Source organism: Mobula birostris, chromosome 6, assembly GCF_030028105.1.
Source record: "Mobula birostris isolate sMobBir1 chromosome 6, sMobBir1.hap1, whole genome shotgun sequence".
Taxonomy (NCBI): domain Eukaryota; kingdom Metazoa; phylum Chordata; class Chondrichthyes; order Myliobatiformes; family Myliobatidae; genus Mobula; species Mobula birostris.
Window position 1 is genome coordinate 34,542,512 of NC_092375.1, and position 17,846 is coordinate 34,560,357.

A 17,846-nucleotide genomic window follows, 5' to 3' on the forward strand; every position below is an offset into this window, starting at 1 on the left:
GTACTTCTAAAGTTGCCTGAACTTTTGCCTGAACAGGAGCTAATTTTCCTTGACCCACAACATAACCAAGGTAGGTCACTGTGGCATGACCAAATTCACTTTTAGCTAAGTTAATAGTTAAGTTAGCTTTTGTAAGTCTTTCAGATAGTTTCTCCACCGCAGTAACATGTGCTTTCCATGTATTATTTCCTGTAACTAAATCATCAATATAAGCATCTGTATCTTTTAACCCATGAATCACACTATTAATTATCCTATGGAAAGTACCTGGTGCATTCTTCATTCCAAAGGGAAGAACATTATATTCATATAACCCAGATGGGGTTACAAATGCAGAAATCTCTTTACCTCTATCCGTCAATGGAACACACCAATAACCTTTTAACAAATCAATCTTTGTAAGGAACTTTGTCCAACTTTATCCACACAATCATCTACCCTAGGGATTGGATATGCATCAGTTTTTGTCACAGCATTCACCTTCCTGTAATCTGTACAAAACCTAATACTATTGTCTGGCTTAGGCACCATAACACACGGTGAACTCCAATTCAAATTAGAAGGTCTAATAATATTATTCTTTAACATATACTTAATTTCTTGTTCAGCAAGTTCACATTTTTCCCTGTTCATTGGATATGGATGTTGTTTTATGGGGTTTGCACCTCCAGCATCTACATCGTGCGTAGCTACAGTGGTTCTTCTAGGAACGTCTGGAAATAAATCCCTATATTTAAAAATGAACTGTTTCATCTGCTCCCTCTGCTCTGGCTGTAAATGAGCTAATTTCTCATCAGTATTTTCCAGAATTTTTGAGTTTGGTAACCTGGCAGAAATAATGTTGGGTTTAAAATAAGTTTCAGATGAATCCTCCATTAAGTTTTTAGAAAGATCAGACTCATTATTGAGCACAACAGTCATAGTAGCAGCTTCTCTCTCATAATATGGTTTTATCATATTTATATGACACAGCTCTGTTGGCTTTCTTCGATCTGGGGTTTTTAATTTTTAATCACGTAATCCACGTCATTTACTTTAGATTTAAACTCATAAGGACCATGAAATTTAGCTTGCAATGGGTTCGTTTGCACTGGGAAAAGAACCAACACTTTATCTCCAGGCTTAAATGACCTCATTCTAGTGTCCATATCATACCAAGTCTTCATCTTCTCTTGAGCTGATTTTAAATTTTCCTTGGCCAAGCTACAAGCTTTGTGTAATCTTTCTTTAAATTTTAAAACATAATCCAGCAAATTAGTGTGCACCTCTTTATTAATCCACTGTTCCTTCAACAAGGCCAAAGATCCTTGAACTCTGTGTCCAAACACAAGTTCAAAAGGACTAAAACCTAATGATTCCTGTACCACACAATACGTCCTAATCATAGTTTTAAGGGTAGAATGGAATCTTTCCAAGGCTCCTTGTGATTCTGGATGATATGCAGATGAGGTAATCTGTTTTGCTCCCAGTTTATAAACTATCTGCTGAAACAATCCAGACATAAAATTACTACCTTGATCAGATTGTATTTTCTGAGGCAACCCAAAATAAGTAAAAAATTTTATAAGAGCCTTTGTCACAGTTTTGGCTGTTATATTCCTAAGAGGTATTGCCTCTGGAAACCTAGACACTGTGCACATACAGTGTCTAGGTTTGGTCAACAAATATTGATGTCCAGTTTTAGTTTTTGGCAATGGGCCTACACAATCTATAATAATTTTGGAAAACGGCTCACCAAATGCTGGAATTGGTTGCAGTGGGTCACTGGAGTAACTTGATTAGGTTTACCCACAATTTGACACATATGACATGTTCTGCAAAATGTCGCTACATCTTTTCTCAAACTAGGCCAGTAAAAATGTTTAAAAACCTTGTTCATAGTTTTCTTTACACCTAGATGACCACCCAAAGGAATACTATGAGCCATAATTAAAATCTCATTTCGATAAACTTTAGGAACAACTACCTGATGATTAACTTTCCATTCCTCACTTGCAGAAATTGTAGGTGATCTCCACTTTCTCATTAGTACTCCCTTTTCAAAATAATATCCTCCTGCCACTTCTTCTATTTCACTATCTGGAAGGGCTTGTTCCTTTAATTTAACCTTCTCAGGATCTCTACCCTGCTCTGCCATCATCTCCTTCTGAGATAAAGGTAAATCTTCATGGTCAAACTTACTACCAAAATCCTGATCAAATAATGAAGGTAAGAAAGTTTCTGACACATCCTCAAAATTCACATCCCGAGTTGAACAGTCATGGGTAACAACCTCATCCTGTACCTCAGTCTTCTTAGCCATAGCTCGGGTTACAACACAGGAAGAATCCATGTTATAATCCCTCTGTGGTTCCTCAGAATTAGGATTTATTGTCAAATGTTCATCAGGAAAAACTTGTCCATTAGCTAAGTCATTCCCTAACAATAGAGCAACATCATTCACAGGTAAACTGGATTATAGTCCTACTTTAACAACCCCTGTATCTAATCCTGACCTTAAATTTACTCTGTGTAAATGTACTGGCATAAGGGCACTTCCAACTCCTCATATAGTTTACCTCACCAATGTCAGACTCATCACTAAACTTTAGAACACTGTCTAACATTAGTGATTGAGAAGCTCCAGTATCTCTAAGTATTTTTACTGGTACAGGATTGGATCCCTCTTTCAAGGATACAAATCCTTCGGTTATAAAATGTTCATATCCCCTCTTAACTTGGTCAGACACTTGACAAAACTTCATTGGTATTTATCAAACTCTGTGTTTTTACAGGTGTTTCAATATGCTGCACACAAGCATCTAGGACGGCTTCCTTCTCTTTCTTTTTCAATCGAAAGCAGTTAGCTATCACATGTCCAGGTTTCTTACAGTAATTACAAATAAGACCAAAATGTCTTTCCTTCACATGTCTTCCTTCATCCTTACCTTTCTCACTAACTTCATATTTAATTTCTGGTTTACCTTGACTCTTTGTGCTATTTTTCCTTTTAAAAGTCCTACTTGGAGAAAATTTATTCTTATGAATTAAAGTATGCTCATCAGCTATTTAGCAGACTCCTGCAATGTAGCAGTGTCCCTTTCATTTAAGTATGTCCTTACTTCAACAGGAATGCTCCTTTTAAAATCCTCCAGTAAAATCAACTCTTTTAATTTACTATAGTTCCCAGTCACATTTTTAGAGGAAACCCATCTCTCAAAACACGCTGATTTCTTGTAGGCAAATTCCACATACGTTTTTTCCACAGATTTCTTCAAATTTCTGAATCTTTCTCTGTACGCTTCCGGAACCAACTCATATGCCTCCAGTATATGCTGCTTCATAGTATCATAATCCAGTGCTTGCTCAGCATTTAAAGCTGTATAAACTTCTTGTGTCTTGCATCTAATTACACTTTGTAACATCACTGGCCATTGCTCTTTTGGCCACTCTAAGCTTAGAGCAATAGTTTCGAAATGTTGGAAATATTTGTCCCCTTCTGTTTCATTAAATGGAGGAGCCAAAATAACCTCACGTCTAGCTACAAACTGTTTCTTTGAACCAGAGGACTGATTTCCCATCTTTAATTTCTCCATCTCCAGCTCAAATTTCCTCTGGTTTTCAGCTTCCCTTTCTTTAAATTCCCTTATTTTATTTGCCTCTCTTTCAGCCATTTCTGCTTTAAGTTGCTCAAACTTTATCTGTTCAAGGTGTAACTGCATTTCCAGCGTACTCATTGGAAACCTCCTTAACACCTCTTCATCAAACTTTCCCAAACTTATATAATGCTCAGCAATTTTTCTCTGAATTATGGGCTTTGTTGTACCCTTCGTAATTCCTTTAAGGTTCAACCTTTTAGCAATCTCCGACACCTCAGGTTTTCTTGCATTTGCTAAAAACGCCGGGTCAGGCGAACCCATAAACTCGTCAATATTCATTGCTGCCGAATACCACTCACACACCAATCAAGCAAAAGAATCGGGTATAACCCCCTTTCCAAATAAGATAGGTAATTAAACAAGCACTTAAACTCAAAATCAGAACAATCCCGACAAGCCCCCAAATTATGTCACGTGACCGGCAACAATGAATATAGAATTGAATTGAGTCAGGTTTTATAAAAACAATCAAACATTTATTAAATTCTACTCAATATAAAAAATACACAATCGAATATCTTAACTGGAAGTAAACTGCTATGTGGCCATTTAACAAACCACCACTCAGTACTAGTTCTTAAAGCGATAAATGCGAAAAGAGTTCTTAAAGTGGTAAATTCAAACACAGTTCTTAGAATGGTAGATTCAAAAATCCAAGAGATTTATACAGTCAATTAGGAGAGACTTTCCTGAAGTAAAGAATTCCTCGAAGACACGATGTCATGTCAGTCCCAGCCGGATCCTGCCTTGTCCGCAGGATTCATGACGACAGAAATAAAATGATTCAAAGGCACTGACCTTTCCCTCTGTATACTAGATCCTGCCCAGCCTTTTCTGCCACTTTTAGCAGAGGCTATCTCATGCAGATCACTCTTTCTTGAACGAATTCAATAATGGTCGATCCTTTCAACCGTCAAACGACTCTTTCAGGTTCCTGTCTTCACTCTCCAATATTACTGAAAAGATACATCAACAAACCTGGCAGAAATTGGTTAAACTGCCGGTCCAGCACTTTTGTACCTTACAATAGAACGTAAAACTCCTTTTTAAATCAAGACTGTGCCATAAGGCAAATACGCAGCGGAGCGGAGTCTGTGGCTAACGTCCTAACTGGAAACCCCCCTGCATCACCCCAGGGGTCTCCTTTTATACCTGTGGTGAACATGTCATCACGTGACCTCACATCGGCGGGAAAATTACATCAGGTGACTTCCAAAAGACCATTACATCATCCTCACAAGACAGTCACAAGATATCCATGAGGTATGTAACACCTGCTTGTTATTTCTTCAAAGAATTCCAACAGATATGTCAGACAAACTTTTCTCTTGAGGAGACCATGCTGACTACGGCCTATTTTATCATGTGCCTCCAAGTACCCTGAGACCTCATTGACACCCAACATCTTCCCAAATACTGAGGTGAGGCGAACTGGTCTGTGGTTTTCTTTCTTCTGTCTCTCTCCCTTCTTGAAGAGTGGAGAGACATTTGCAATTTTCCAGTCTTTCGGAACCATTCTAGGACCTAGTGATTCTTGAAAGGTCATTACCAATGTCTCCATAATCTCTTCAGCCACCTCTTTCAGTACTCTGGGGTGTACATCATCTGGTCCAGGTGACTTATCTACCTTCAGACCTTTCTGTTTCCCAAGAACCTTCTCTCAAGTTGTGGTAACTTCACACACTTTATGACCTCTGACACCTGTAACTGATACTGTTAGTGTCTTCCATAATGAAGACCGATGCGAAGTACTTACTCAGTTCATCCACCATTTTGTAGTCGCTCATTACTACCTCTCCAGCATCATTTTCCAGTGGCCCAATATCCACTCTCGCCTCTCTTTTATACTTTATGTATCTGAAGAAACTTTTGGTAACCTCTTTAATATTATTGGCTAGCTTACTTTTGTATTCCATCTTTGCCTTAATGACTTTTTTTGTTGCCTTCTGTTGGTTTTTAAAAGCTTCCCAATCCTCTAACTTCCCACGAATTTTTGCTCTATTATATGCCCTCTCTTTGGCTTTTATGTTGGCTTTGACTTTTCTTGTTGGCCATGGTTGTGTCATGCTTTTAGAATATTTCTTCCTCTTTGAGATGTATATATCCTGTGTCTTCCAAGTTGCTTCCAGAAATTCCAGCCATTGCTGCTCTGTTGTCAGCCCTACCCGTGTTCTTTACTAGTCAATTCTGGCTGGCTCCTCTCTCGTGCCTCAGTAATTCCTTTTACTCCACTGTAATACTGATACACCCAACTGTAAGTACCTAGTTAGCGGCTGACACCATGCTGTATGAAGGTTCGTCACAGTCTTAGACCAGAAGACATAAGTCCAGAATTGGGCCACTTGGCCAATCAAATCTGATTCACCATCCCACCATGTCCGATTTGTTACTCCTCTCCACCCCATTCTCCTGCTTTCTCTCCATAACCTTTGACACCCTGACTAGCCAAGAACATATCAACCTGCACTTTAAACATACTCAATGACTTAACCTTCACAACTGCCCCTGGCAATGTAACCCACAGATTTACCACCCTCTGGCTAAAGAAATTCCTTCTCATCACTGTTCTAATTGGCCGTCCCTCTATGTGGAGGCTGTGTCTTCTGGTCTTGGACCTGTCTACTATAGGAGACCATTTCCACATCCACTCTGTCTAGGCCTTTCAATATTCGATAGGTTTCAATTAGCTCCCCCCCCCCCCCCCACACACACACCATACTTCTTGCTTCTATAAATTATGCCTCCAAATTATAAAGCCCATGATCCCATCTGCTTTGTTTAGTTATTCCAATTGAATTTTGTGAGGGATTGGTGGGAGGCATTTGGTAGGACACTTCAGCAAGGTGCCTGATAAACTTCATGAGAAAGATTTACTCTCTATTGGTAAAGGCAAAGCGCAGAATTGAATTAAATATCGGCAGAAAGCAAAAGGCAGTGCTCAATTGCAAGTTTACTGACAGGAAGATTGGTGGCAGATGAGGTGTACTGGGCTTATTTCTAGAATCTTGATTTTCGTGTTTATATGTATGTGTGGCCAATTTTGTATCATCCACGTGGTTGATAGTGAGGAAAATGGTTGTGGTCTACAGCAAGTTATCAATGAGTTAATGTGGAGTTGTGTGGTAAGTGGGTTTCAGTCAGGAGAAGTACAAGTTTAGAGATGGCAATGGGAACAGACGAAAATGTGCAACAGAGAAATCTTGGAGTTAAATCCTCTGACCACAAGGCAGATAGATAAGATTTTATCAAGGTTCAGAGGTACAATTTAATGTCAGAGAAATGTATACAATATACAACCTGAAGCACTTTTTTTTCACAAACATCCACGAAAACAGAGTAATGCTCCAAAGAATGAACAACAGTTAAACATAAGAACCCTAAAGTTCCTCCCAACTCCCCTCCCTCCCGCGCGTAAACGGCAGCAAGCAACGATCCTGCCTCCCCCACCAGCAACAAAAAAGCATCAGCACCCACCGCCAAGCACTCAAGCGTGAGAAAAGCAATAGCAAAGGTACAGACTTGCAGTAACCCCAAAGACTTTCACCCAGCATTCGACATACCACAGGCTCTCTCTCTCCCTAATAAGGGAGAAGGAGGTGTCACCATTTTTCCCTGTGAGCGGGGAGACATAACAAACAACTTGCTGGTTTACGATGTTAAAAGCCACTTTTTCCGAGCTCTGTTCCCAAAGATCTCAAAGATCTCGGGCCTTTGGGCACAGAACAGTAGATTTTCCAACTCCCCTGCCGACACACGGGTGTCCTGCTGTGACACCGACCCTCGATCTGCCCGTTTCCAGAGCCCCGAGATCTTAGACTTTCAAATCCGAGCTGGACTCCCCAGGCCAAACCCTTGGCTTGCTGAATAACGGCCAGTCCTGAAACCCTAAGAACAGGACCCATTCCTGCAAAGAACCGAAGTCAGCGTGTAACCCCAGGGCCTTCAAAAGAATCCTGAAAAGGAGAGAGAAAGATATATTAAAGATGGAAATAGAGCTGTTTCCGAAGATGCTGGCAAAGGAGTCTCTGTTTTGTGCCATTCGCCGTTTAGGTGCATGGACTGCTGGGCATTAGTGAACGAAGATAATAATGATACCAAACTGTTAATCATCAGTCCGCTGCAGTATAGTGTGCTGTTTTGGTGACTGCATTTACAGGAGGAACTACACAGTTCTAGTGATGATGCAGAGGAACTTGAGGGTATTGCCAAGGCTGGAGAATTGAGAAGGGACCACCCCGACTATGATCCTTTTGTGGAGTAACTGACTGGTTTAATTGAGATGCTCAGAATTATGAGAGGCCAAGACAGGGCAAATAAAAACTACTTAATTTCTTTAGTGGGGAAATCAGGAGATAATCATCTGATTGTTACAAGAATTAGAGTGGAGTTGAGTAAATACTATTTGCTTCAATGAATGGTGAGGGTCTGTGGTAAACCATGTATATATGTTGTAACTGGGTTAACTGTCTGGACACGCCCCTCTGCTGACTGCCCCTGTGGCTCCTCCCACAGAGTCCGGTATAAAGGTGTTTCGCCTTGCCCCTCCCCCTCAGTCCAGGGGCAGACACTCAGCATGGAGGTCGTATTGTACAGCGAATAAAAGCCTTTCAGTATTTTACCAAACCTCAGTCTTTTGGAGTTATTGAAGGTGCTTCAGGGTCTGAAGGAGTGGAAACGGTATATTCAAGAGTTGCTGGATGTGCACGAAGAGCAGCAAGCTGGTGGTCTATGTTCACGTGTTGGGAACTGGGATTAAAGCAAGGTCTGTTTTCAGCTTGCAGGGACATGATAGGTCAGGTGGCTTCCTGCGCTGTAAATTTCTACAATCCTGTATAAAGAGCATGGCATGGTGTTCAGGAATGGGAAGCACTGAATAGTCATCCAATCTCCTCAGTAATCTGAGAATGCTACATACTCTAAGAATTTTCAGGTCTGGCAGTTTTGGGGGACTGTTTGGCTAAACTCCGAGTTCTCTAGAAGTTATTGGGCAGATCTTCCATGGGTTGATTTCCTCTTCTTGCTAATCCTGAGGCAGCAGTTTTGTTTTTGTTTCAACCTGAGAAGGAGGTACTTTGGTGTGTGTGGGAGGAGGGTTGAGACAATGAGTGTGAACGGAACAGTAAACATGGTCAATAAAATTATTCTTTCTGCAGTTGAATATGTACACAGTTTCTCGATCAGACCTCCAATGGAACAGATCGCCACCTCCAAAGTTTTATTCCACAATACAGCAAGGAGTGGAAATGCGGGAGACTGATTGGGTACACAGGCTGATGCAGTATGGTTATCAGAATCACAGCTTCACCCCGGAAGAAAGACTGGAGGGTTCAGTGCTTTTGAAACTAATCGAATGGCCAAAGCCTCCCAACCCTGCTGTGCCCTTTCTGAAAAGCAGTGACCCGTCGCGTACTCGCTTTGTTATTTTAAATTCTGGAAAGACTTTCTACGTTGGCGATACGCTGCAAGTGATGCTTCGCATGTACGATTATGAAGGAAATCCAAAGCAATATGGGGGTGATTACATCCTTGCCCGGATCCACAGCCCAGAGTTAAAGGCCGGTTCAGTGGGAACAGTTATAGACAACCAAAATGGATTTTATTATATAAACTTTAACTTATCCTGGCCGGGAAAAGTCCAAGTGTCTGTTTCCTTGGTTCATCCCAGTGAAGTGATCCAAGTACTTACGAGACTACGTGAGGAACGGCTGGATAGGGTAACTTTTAAAAGTGCCTTCAGATTTGGGACTACCTCAGAGACCACCATGTGCAATCTTTACTTGACTGAAACAAAGCCACTCTGTAATTTCACTGATCTCAGGACTGGGGAGCCTTGGTTCTGTTACAAACCTGCAAAGCTTCCTTGCTCTTCTCGCATCAACCATGCGAAAGGAGCGTATGTGAAAGGCCTTTTGAAAGAAGATGAGGCAATTTATTTCAACAGGTTTGTAGCTTGCGTTATTCATATTTTGCCTCTTCAAATTCTGAGCAAAGTTATGATGTGACTCAGTGATGGGAAGGAAGGCACTTCCTAGCACTGGTTGAGAAGGAGCAGTTAATATTTCCTAGTGCATGGTAATGTAACACTACAGCAATGTGCATTCAAAGCCATTTTAATCCCGTAAACCTTGTGATTTCATGGAAGTGTTAACATATAAAATTAGACTCTAAGCCATATCAGCACATAATGGAGCATATCAACAAAAGATTGGGGTTAAGAAATATGTTTAAGAGTCAGAGATTTGGGGAACGAATTCCAGAGCTTGTAGCTGTGGCTAAGATTGGCAGCATGATTTGATTCGGGGATCTACATGAATTGGACAACAATGAATAACTCTTTAAGTTGGGGAACGTAATAGGGAAGAGTGGTACCATGGAGGGATCTTGTTTAAGGGAAGTTTAGGGTTTTATTACTTAGCATTAGTTCAGGTTTAATTCGAGTCATTTCAGTTGAGCCTTCCCAGTGAAGAATTGAGTTAAATGACTGTAAACCACTTTTGCTCACCTTCATTGCAGGTGTTTTAAATTGTGACATTAATTGGGACAGGTTTCCTATGTGTTGCTTAGATTGGAATCATTGGGTTAAACTTCAAGAATTTAAATGTCAGTAGTTTCAAACTCAAGGGTTGCTCCTCACTGGATGTTAACAGAGTTAGGTGTGGTACCATGTAGTTAACTTTGTGGATTTACAAAGTTGTTGAGAACCTAACGTAAAATTGATTGGCATTAAGTAACATACTGCAGAGAAGAGACAGAGGCCCCGATCCGTAAGATAATTGCCATTGCAGCGTTGTCTGTGGGTTACGTTTAGCAGAAGAGATTCTCTCCAGGACAGACACTCTTGTTCTGTACCCAACTCCAGAATCCTGATCTCTTTCCATCTCCCTGCCTCCCCCACCCCATGATCTGTGAATCTTGACCCCCCCCACCCCCCCCAGCTGTTACTCTTTCCGTTTCTCTTCTGCCCAACAGAGAATCTACCCGTTGACACAAAGGACTGTTGAGCTGAAAACCAGCTGAAATAAAAATGGTGCCCCCTCTGCTAATACCAAGGAATCTCCTCCCTACCAACCCCACTGAATAAACTATGGCTATTGCCTGTTTGAACCTGTTTGTGGGGTAATATTCAAATGTACAGTGCCTTGTAAATGTATTCAGTCCCCAACCCTTTGTTCACATAAATGAATATTACAACCAGGGATTTTGATCAATTTAATTGAGAATTTATGCTTGTGAATCACATGTTCCTTATTTTTCTACAGTAGAACCTGAAAAAAACAGGGAACATTGTAAGGCATAAAAAAACTAAATCTTAAAAAACTGAAATATCAGCAGCTCAAAAGTATTCATCCCCCCCTTACTAAGTACCTGGTTGAACCATCTCTCACGGATATTACAGTCAGAAGTCTTTTTAGGTAAGTCTCTAGCTTTGCACAAAGCGATGGAACAAGATTTGTCCATTGCTGCTTGCAAAAGTGCTCAAGCTGTGCTAGGTTAGTTGGGGAGCCAGAGATGTTCAATCAGATTAAGGTCAGGACTCTGACTGGGCCACTAAAGGATGACAGTGTTCTTCATTTGAAGTCACTCCATGGTTGCCTTGGCAGTGTCCTTTGGACCTGTCATGTCGAAAAACAAACTTCCTTCTCAGTTTAAGCTTTCTGTCAAAGGCTCCAGGTTTTTACCCAGGATTTCTCCGTATGTAGTAGTGTTCATCTTTCCATCGATGCTGTCCAGATTTCCAGTCACTGCTGCTGAAAATCATCCTCATAACATTGTTTTTCAATGAACTGCTGCATGATGTTGCCTCCACCATTCTTTACAGTGGGGACGGTGTTACCTGACTGATGTGCAGTAAGATTTGTGCCACATGGACCACTTAGTGTTGCGGCAAAGTCCCACTTTAGTCTCATCCGATCACAAGGTCTTCTTCCACCTCTTCACAGTATCTTCTACATGATGTTTTGCAAAGTCTTTATGGGCAAGGATATGCTTTTTTTCAGCTGGGGCTTCTCCATGTCACTCTTCCATAAATACCCTTTTTGTGCAAGGCCTGGAGACTATGGAGCCAGTTCAGCCACTGACTTCTGCAACTCATTCAGAGAGACTGTTGGCATCACAGTAGCCTCCTTACAAATGCCACTCTTCAGCAGCTAAGTTTAGAGGGGTGGCCTGAGCTAGGCAGTGTGGCTGTGGTTTTGTATTTTGTGACTTCTTCAAGGTGGGTCTCACTGAGCTCCAAGATATGTTCAGTGACATCGAGATGATTTTGTACCCTTCCCCAGATGTGTGCTGCATGATCATTTCCCTGACTTGTCTTGAATACTGTTTTGTGTTTTCATTTTGGTTTGGTCTGTTGAAAATCTACCTTATTGTTGGACCTTAAAGAAGAGAGGGGCTATTTATTTTTATTCATGGAAAACAGTGATCCTCTAATGTTGCACACCAACAAATTGAGTGCATTGGTGAGGAATTATACAGTATTGCACCTGATGAAAGTTAACATAGTAATTACAAAAGGGATGAACACTTTTTCAGTCTCACAATTTTGGTTTTTAAAATTGTTGACAGGTTCTTTTGATTTGACATGATGCACAATGTTTTGTAGATTAGCTCAAAAAATCCTCCTGCAATATATTTTAAATTGATAAAATGAGACAGTAAAATAGTTGTGGGATCTGATTACCGTACCTTGAAAAAGTTTAGGCATTAAACTAATCTAAAGAAGTGGGATATGGCTTCATTAAATGTTTTGTGGAAAAATGCAGTATGGATTTAATTTTTATTATGTTGATAGTGGTTAACGATACAATGTGTTTTCCTACAGGGAATCCAACGTCATCAAGAAGGCCTTATTACCCAATATCCCAGGTTACATAACAGTCAAGCCATCCCCTCATGCAGGGGAAGTGGGAGGTAAAGTTAATGGAACCGTCAGATTTTCTTTTAAACATAAATATTTTAACTGGGCTTTGTTGTTCGACTTAGGAATGTTGTGTCAGCCAGTCAGGGTGGTGGAATTGAGAGCAGGTTCTAGAGAACACTGGGTGGAGAGGTTTTTCTGACAAACACTGGTGTGGATTGAGGCCTTTTTGGTGGGAGCTGGGAGAAGACAGGAGGGAAGATGGCTGAGGATGCCATCCCTGTTGCACAAGGTGCTTTGTGCAGATGAATGGCTTCAAGGAGGAAGGACCGTTACTCCTGTGGGGGAGTCAGCTTGTTTCAGAGTGACATTCAGAAGGTGGTGTGTGCTTTCACATGCCAGCGTGTGAGTTAAAGACAACTTCAAGATGAACTCCAGTTTGTGTGCACATTTGGACTGGGTTAACTGTAATGGGCCCTTTTTTTTTCTTTTTCCTACTAACTGTCTGATAAAGCTGACATTTGTAAATATTCTTTATAATTGTATGCAGTGTCCGGTCTGTTATTTCTTGCCAACGTATAATTGCAGAGGGCAGTATTTACACAGTATTCACACAGATTGGGGTTCAGGTGGTCGAGACATCCCAACTTCCCGGTTTTGGTGGGACCCAAGTCATAAGATGAAATATAATTTTGGAAAGTGTATGGTTGTGCACTTTGGTAGAAGAAATAAACGGGCAGACTATTATTTAAATGGGGAGAGAATTCAAAGTTCTGAGATGCAACGGGACTTGGGGGTCCTCGTACAGGATACCCTTAATGTTAACTTCCAGGTTGAGTCGGTGGTGAAGAAAGCGAATGCAATGTTGGCATTCATTTCTAGAGGAATAGAGTACAGCAGCAGGGATGCGATTGTTGAGGCTTTATAAGGCGCTGGTAAGACCTCACTTGGAGTACTGTGGGCAGTTTTGCGTTCCTTATTTAAGAAAGGATGTGCTGACATTGGAGAGGGTTCAGAGAATATTCACTAGAATGATTCTGGGAATGAGAGGATTAACATATGAGGAATGTTTGACCACTCTTGGACTGTACTCCTTGGAGCTTAGAAGAATGAGGAGGGACCTCATAGAAACGTTCCAAATGTTGAAAGGCATGAACAGAGTGGATGTGGCAAAGTTGTTTCCCAAAGTTGGTGGGGGAGTCTAGTATGAGAGGGCATGACTTAAGGGTTGAAGGGCGCCCATTCAGAACAGAGATGCGAAGAAGTTTTTTTAGCCAGAGGCTGGTGAATCTGTGGAAATTGTTGCCATGGGCGGCAGTGGAGGCCAAGTCATTGGGTGTATTTAAGGCAGAGATTGATAGGTATCTGAGTAGCCAGGGCATCAAAGGTTATGGTGAGAAGGCAGGGGATTGGGACTAAATGGGAGAATGGATCAGCTCATGATAAAATGGCAGAGCAGACTCGATGGGCCGAATGGTCGACTTCTGCTCCTTTGTCTTATGTTCTTATACCGACCATAGACGTACGGAGACTGAGAAAGGTGGTTTTCTCACCGCTGAGTCTAGTGGCTGTCAACAAGGAGCTCATGAGCTGCATCTCTAGAGATGCCCAGTAAAAAGGGGTTTCCCATAGATGCTGCCTGGACTTATGAGTTCCTTCAGCATTTTGTGTATGTTGCTTGAATTTCCAGCATCTGCTGATTTTCTCTTGTTTGTCAATTCTGAACTCTTGTGTTGTCACTATGGAGTTTACATGCTCTCCCAGTGATCAGTTGTGTTCCCCCGGAGTGACCAATTTTCCTCTTGCATCCCAAAAATGTGCTGGTATTATTGACCGGCTACTGGCAACTGCACCTAACATAAGTAGGTGGCAGGAGATGACGGGATTGTGGAGAACAAGTTACTGGAACCAATAAAATTCTGAGAGCTGGTGTAGACTTGATGGGCTGAATAGCCTTTAACACAAGCTAGATAAGCAACTATTAGAAACTCTGCCTGTTTAATATGTAATAATCTGAAGTCCTCACAAGAATATGCAAACTATCATGTTTCAGCCCTTCAGTAGGCTTCCCTCTCTCTAGCTATGTAATTAGTTTCAGTTCTGCAGCCGTCAGATCTGTGGGTCTGTAAATCTGACTCACCTTTGAGAACTGTGACTTGTAGCTAGTTGGCAACATTTGCACATTAAGATTTCCAAAGGCACAAAGACATGAAGGTGAGAGTGACTCTCAGCAGGTACCATCTGCAGGTTGGTGTGGAATTGTCGGTGAGCCCTTGCAGAGAATTGGTTATTGCCTTCAGAGTGGAAGTGCTTCTCTCCCATCTTCATGCGACTCCTAGCCCATCTCCCATTTAGCAGGCCTGGCAATGCACAGTCCACATCAGCTCCCTCATGAATACTTTTGGATCATGGTCCTCTCCAGAGATTTCCAAAGCAGAACAGACATGGCCATTCCCTTCTGTCAGAACCTATGTTCCCTCTAAGCTGTGCGCATGTGTGCACGCACACACGTTTTTCAACCAGCGCACAAAAGAAGTTAAATGGCGCACAAAAGGTTGGTTACCTAAAATAATGTAGTAGTTAATAATTATACTTATTGAAAATAATCTTTGAGCTAAATGTTTCTGTTAACTAGTTAGCTGGTTTTTCAAACACCACAATACACGTCACTAATTTACATCACCTCACCTCTCCTGTTCCGGTTTGTACAGCTGCATCACGGTGGCAGCCATCTTGGCGGACAGTGTTCATATTGAAAAGTTTACAAAGGTCTGTTTCAAATCCTGTAGATAGCTTACTGAGTTTTTATTGAAAAAGATCAATCAAGTGACCCTGTGGCTAAATACTGTCACAAGAAATTGATAAACATCACATACAAAGTAGCTTTACAGGTTTTAAGTGATGTCTTTGATGAACTGGCTGCACTGTGCAAGATTCTGCAAAAGAGGGGCCTGACACCGATTGATTCACTTCATTTTGTGTGAGGCAAAATTAACAAGTTAAGAAAGCAGTATCTGGGAGACAATGTTTCGTGGAGTAACAAAGTTAAAGTTTTGCTAAGGCAACAACGTGAAGAAAACGTCACAGTAGATACAAGTTCGCTGTTGAGTTTTATAAATAGTCTTTGTGCTCATCTAGAAGAAAGGTTTCCTGAAGATGAGGTACAAGAATGGTCAGCTTTTGATTTCTCCGCAATTGCAGATTGTGACTTCACATTTGGCGATGAGCAAGTTATGTCTTGTGTCTAAATATCATGATTTTCTAGCTGAAAATACTGTAATAGTTAGACAGTTTAATGATTTCAAATCTTCCATGCAAGAAAAAATTAAATCCAAACTGATTTCAAACTTTGCTTAAATGATGGCATTTGTACTTCAAAATGAACAGTTTTGTGACCTTGCACAGTTGATGGACATTGGGGGAACCTCTTGCGTCTAGTCTGGACTGTGTGCAAGGTTTTCGCCTAATGAAAAACAAGCTGAGAAACTGTTTAGGTGAATGTCATTTGGATATGTTAATAAGAATCAAAAGCTATCAATTGGATGGACGTTCTATTAGCCTAGATAGAGTTTACAAAGAATGGGTAAATGCCAAAGACAGGGAGAGAAAAAATAACTGAGTGACTTAAATATGTATGTTATTTTGTTGTTATTCTGTGCAGTTTTTTGTCAAATATTTTGTAAACCTACATAAACTCTGCCATGTGTGCATTCAGTGCGCACATACTTTTGTCACAGGATAAAAATTTGCACAACGTAAGATTTTTGTGCACGCTGACTACTAAAAATGAGAGGGAACATTGGTCACAACCAGTAGCATTTGTAGCTGAATTGAATGATGCGGCAGAGTTCACTTGGACATATCTGCTGAGGTCATGCTTTTGCTTCATCAGTGCAAAAATTGTTACTCTTGGAGATCAGAACATCTGTTGAACATTAGAAATAGGAGCAGGAGTCGGCCGTCTGGCCCATCGAGCCTGCTCCACCATTCAATAAGATCATGGCTGGTCTGGCCATGGACTCATCCCCACCTACCTGCCTTTTTCCCATAACCCTTAATTCCCCTGAAATCTATCCAACTTGGTCTTAAACAGGTAACCTCCACTGCTTCACTGGGCCAAGAATTCCACAGATTCACCACTCCTTGGGAAAAGCAGTTCCTCCTCATCACCGTCCTAAATCTACTCCCCCGAATCTTGAGGCTATGTCCTTGCTTCACATTTTGCAGCATATGCATGTGGGTCTCCGCTCTGCACCGGCTGGCTTGTCGTGGACAAGGTGCTCTTAAGGACTGAAGCTGTGTGGTAGGTAACTGCTGAAGGACAGTCGCCCTGCTCTGGTTTTAACTTGTGCAGGTACTGGGTTCATGCTCAGTATGGTGTCAAGACTATTGAAACTGTGTTGCATGCCTGATGGGACCATCTTAGGTATCCATTTTTTGCTGGTGTATTGATACATGTCAGAAATGGAGCATACAGGTCTCCAGTTATTAATACCTTAGCTAAAGATATAAAGCATGTCAGATCTTCTATCATCTGATTTTTCTTTTTAAACAGTTGGAGCTTCCCGAGAATGTACCCGGGGAAAACCAATGTTATCGCCTTCTGGCTATTATTATAACGACCAGTGGATATCAACAGCCTGCAATATCTGTCGCTTTGACACTCCCGCAAAAATTACAAACTGTCTTCATGGGAAAAAAGTTTATTTATTTGGAGATTCCACAATACGTCAGTGGTTTGAATATTTAACTTCATTTGTGCCAGGTTAGAATTGTATATGAATTACATTTTGTATAAAATTGTTTAAAAAGACTTTTAAATTAAACATTGAATGTCTATTTAATGTCTATTGAATGTTTAACATTAGTTCGGGTACAAAATTGAAGATAAAAACAGAAGAAATCGGCGCCTTGAACCTGCTTCCCCCATTCAATAAGATCACGGCTGATCTGACCATGAACACACCTCCACCTCACCTACCTTTTCCCCAAAACCCTTAATTCCCCTACTATGCAAATATATATCCAACCTTGTCTAAAATAAATTTACTGAGGTAGCCTCCACTGCTTCATTGGGCAGAGAATTCCACAGCACCACTCTTTGGAAAAAGCAGTTCTTCCTAATCTCTGTCCTAAATCTACTCCCCTGAATCTTGAGGCCATGTCCCCTAGTTCTAGAAAAAAACAGATAGAAAAGTGCAGTGCTCCTTCATTTAGTAAGATCGAGACTGCTCTGACTGTGACCTGCGATAACCTTTTTTGCCCTTGCTTATCAAGAATCTATCTAAAGTTTCTTAAAACTCAGACTGCTTCCACTATTTTTGAGGAATAGTGGATTCAATCTTTTCAAG

The 17,846-nt window shown here is 41.1% G+C and overlaps 1 protein-coding gene across 4 annotated transcripts in view; it reads left to right on the forward strand.

Annotated features, from left to right (window-relative positions):
• The window catches only part of LOC140198930 (NXPE family member 3-like), a 38,665-nt gene that overhangs the window by 12,609 nt on the left and 8,210 nt on the right, over window positions 1-17,846 (forward strand). For all 4 annotated transcript variants that reach the window (XM_072260197.1, XM_072260196.1, XM_072260198.1 and 1 more), the window contains 3 exons: window positions 8,792-9,579; window positions 12,460-12,548; window positions 17,051-17,260. In XM_072260197.1, the coding sequence (XP_072116298.1) occupies window positions 8,792-9,579; window positions 12,460-12,548; window positions 17,051-17,260 (1,087 nt within the window). The remainder of the gene's footprint in view (window positions 1-8,791; window positions 9,580-12,459; window positions 12,549-17,050; window positions 17,261-17,846) is intronic.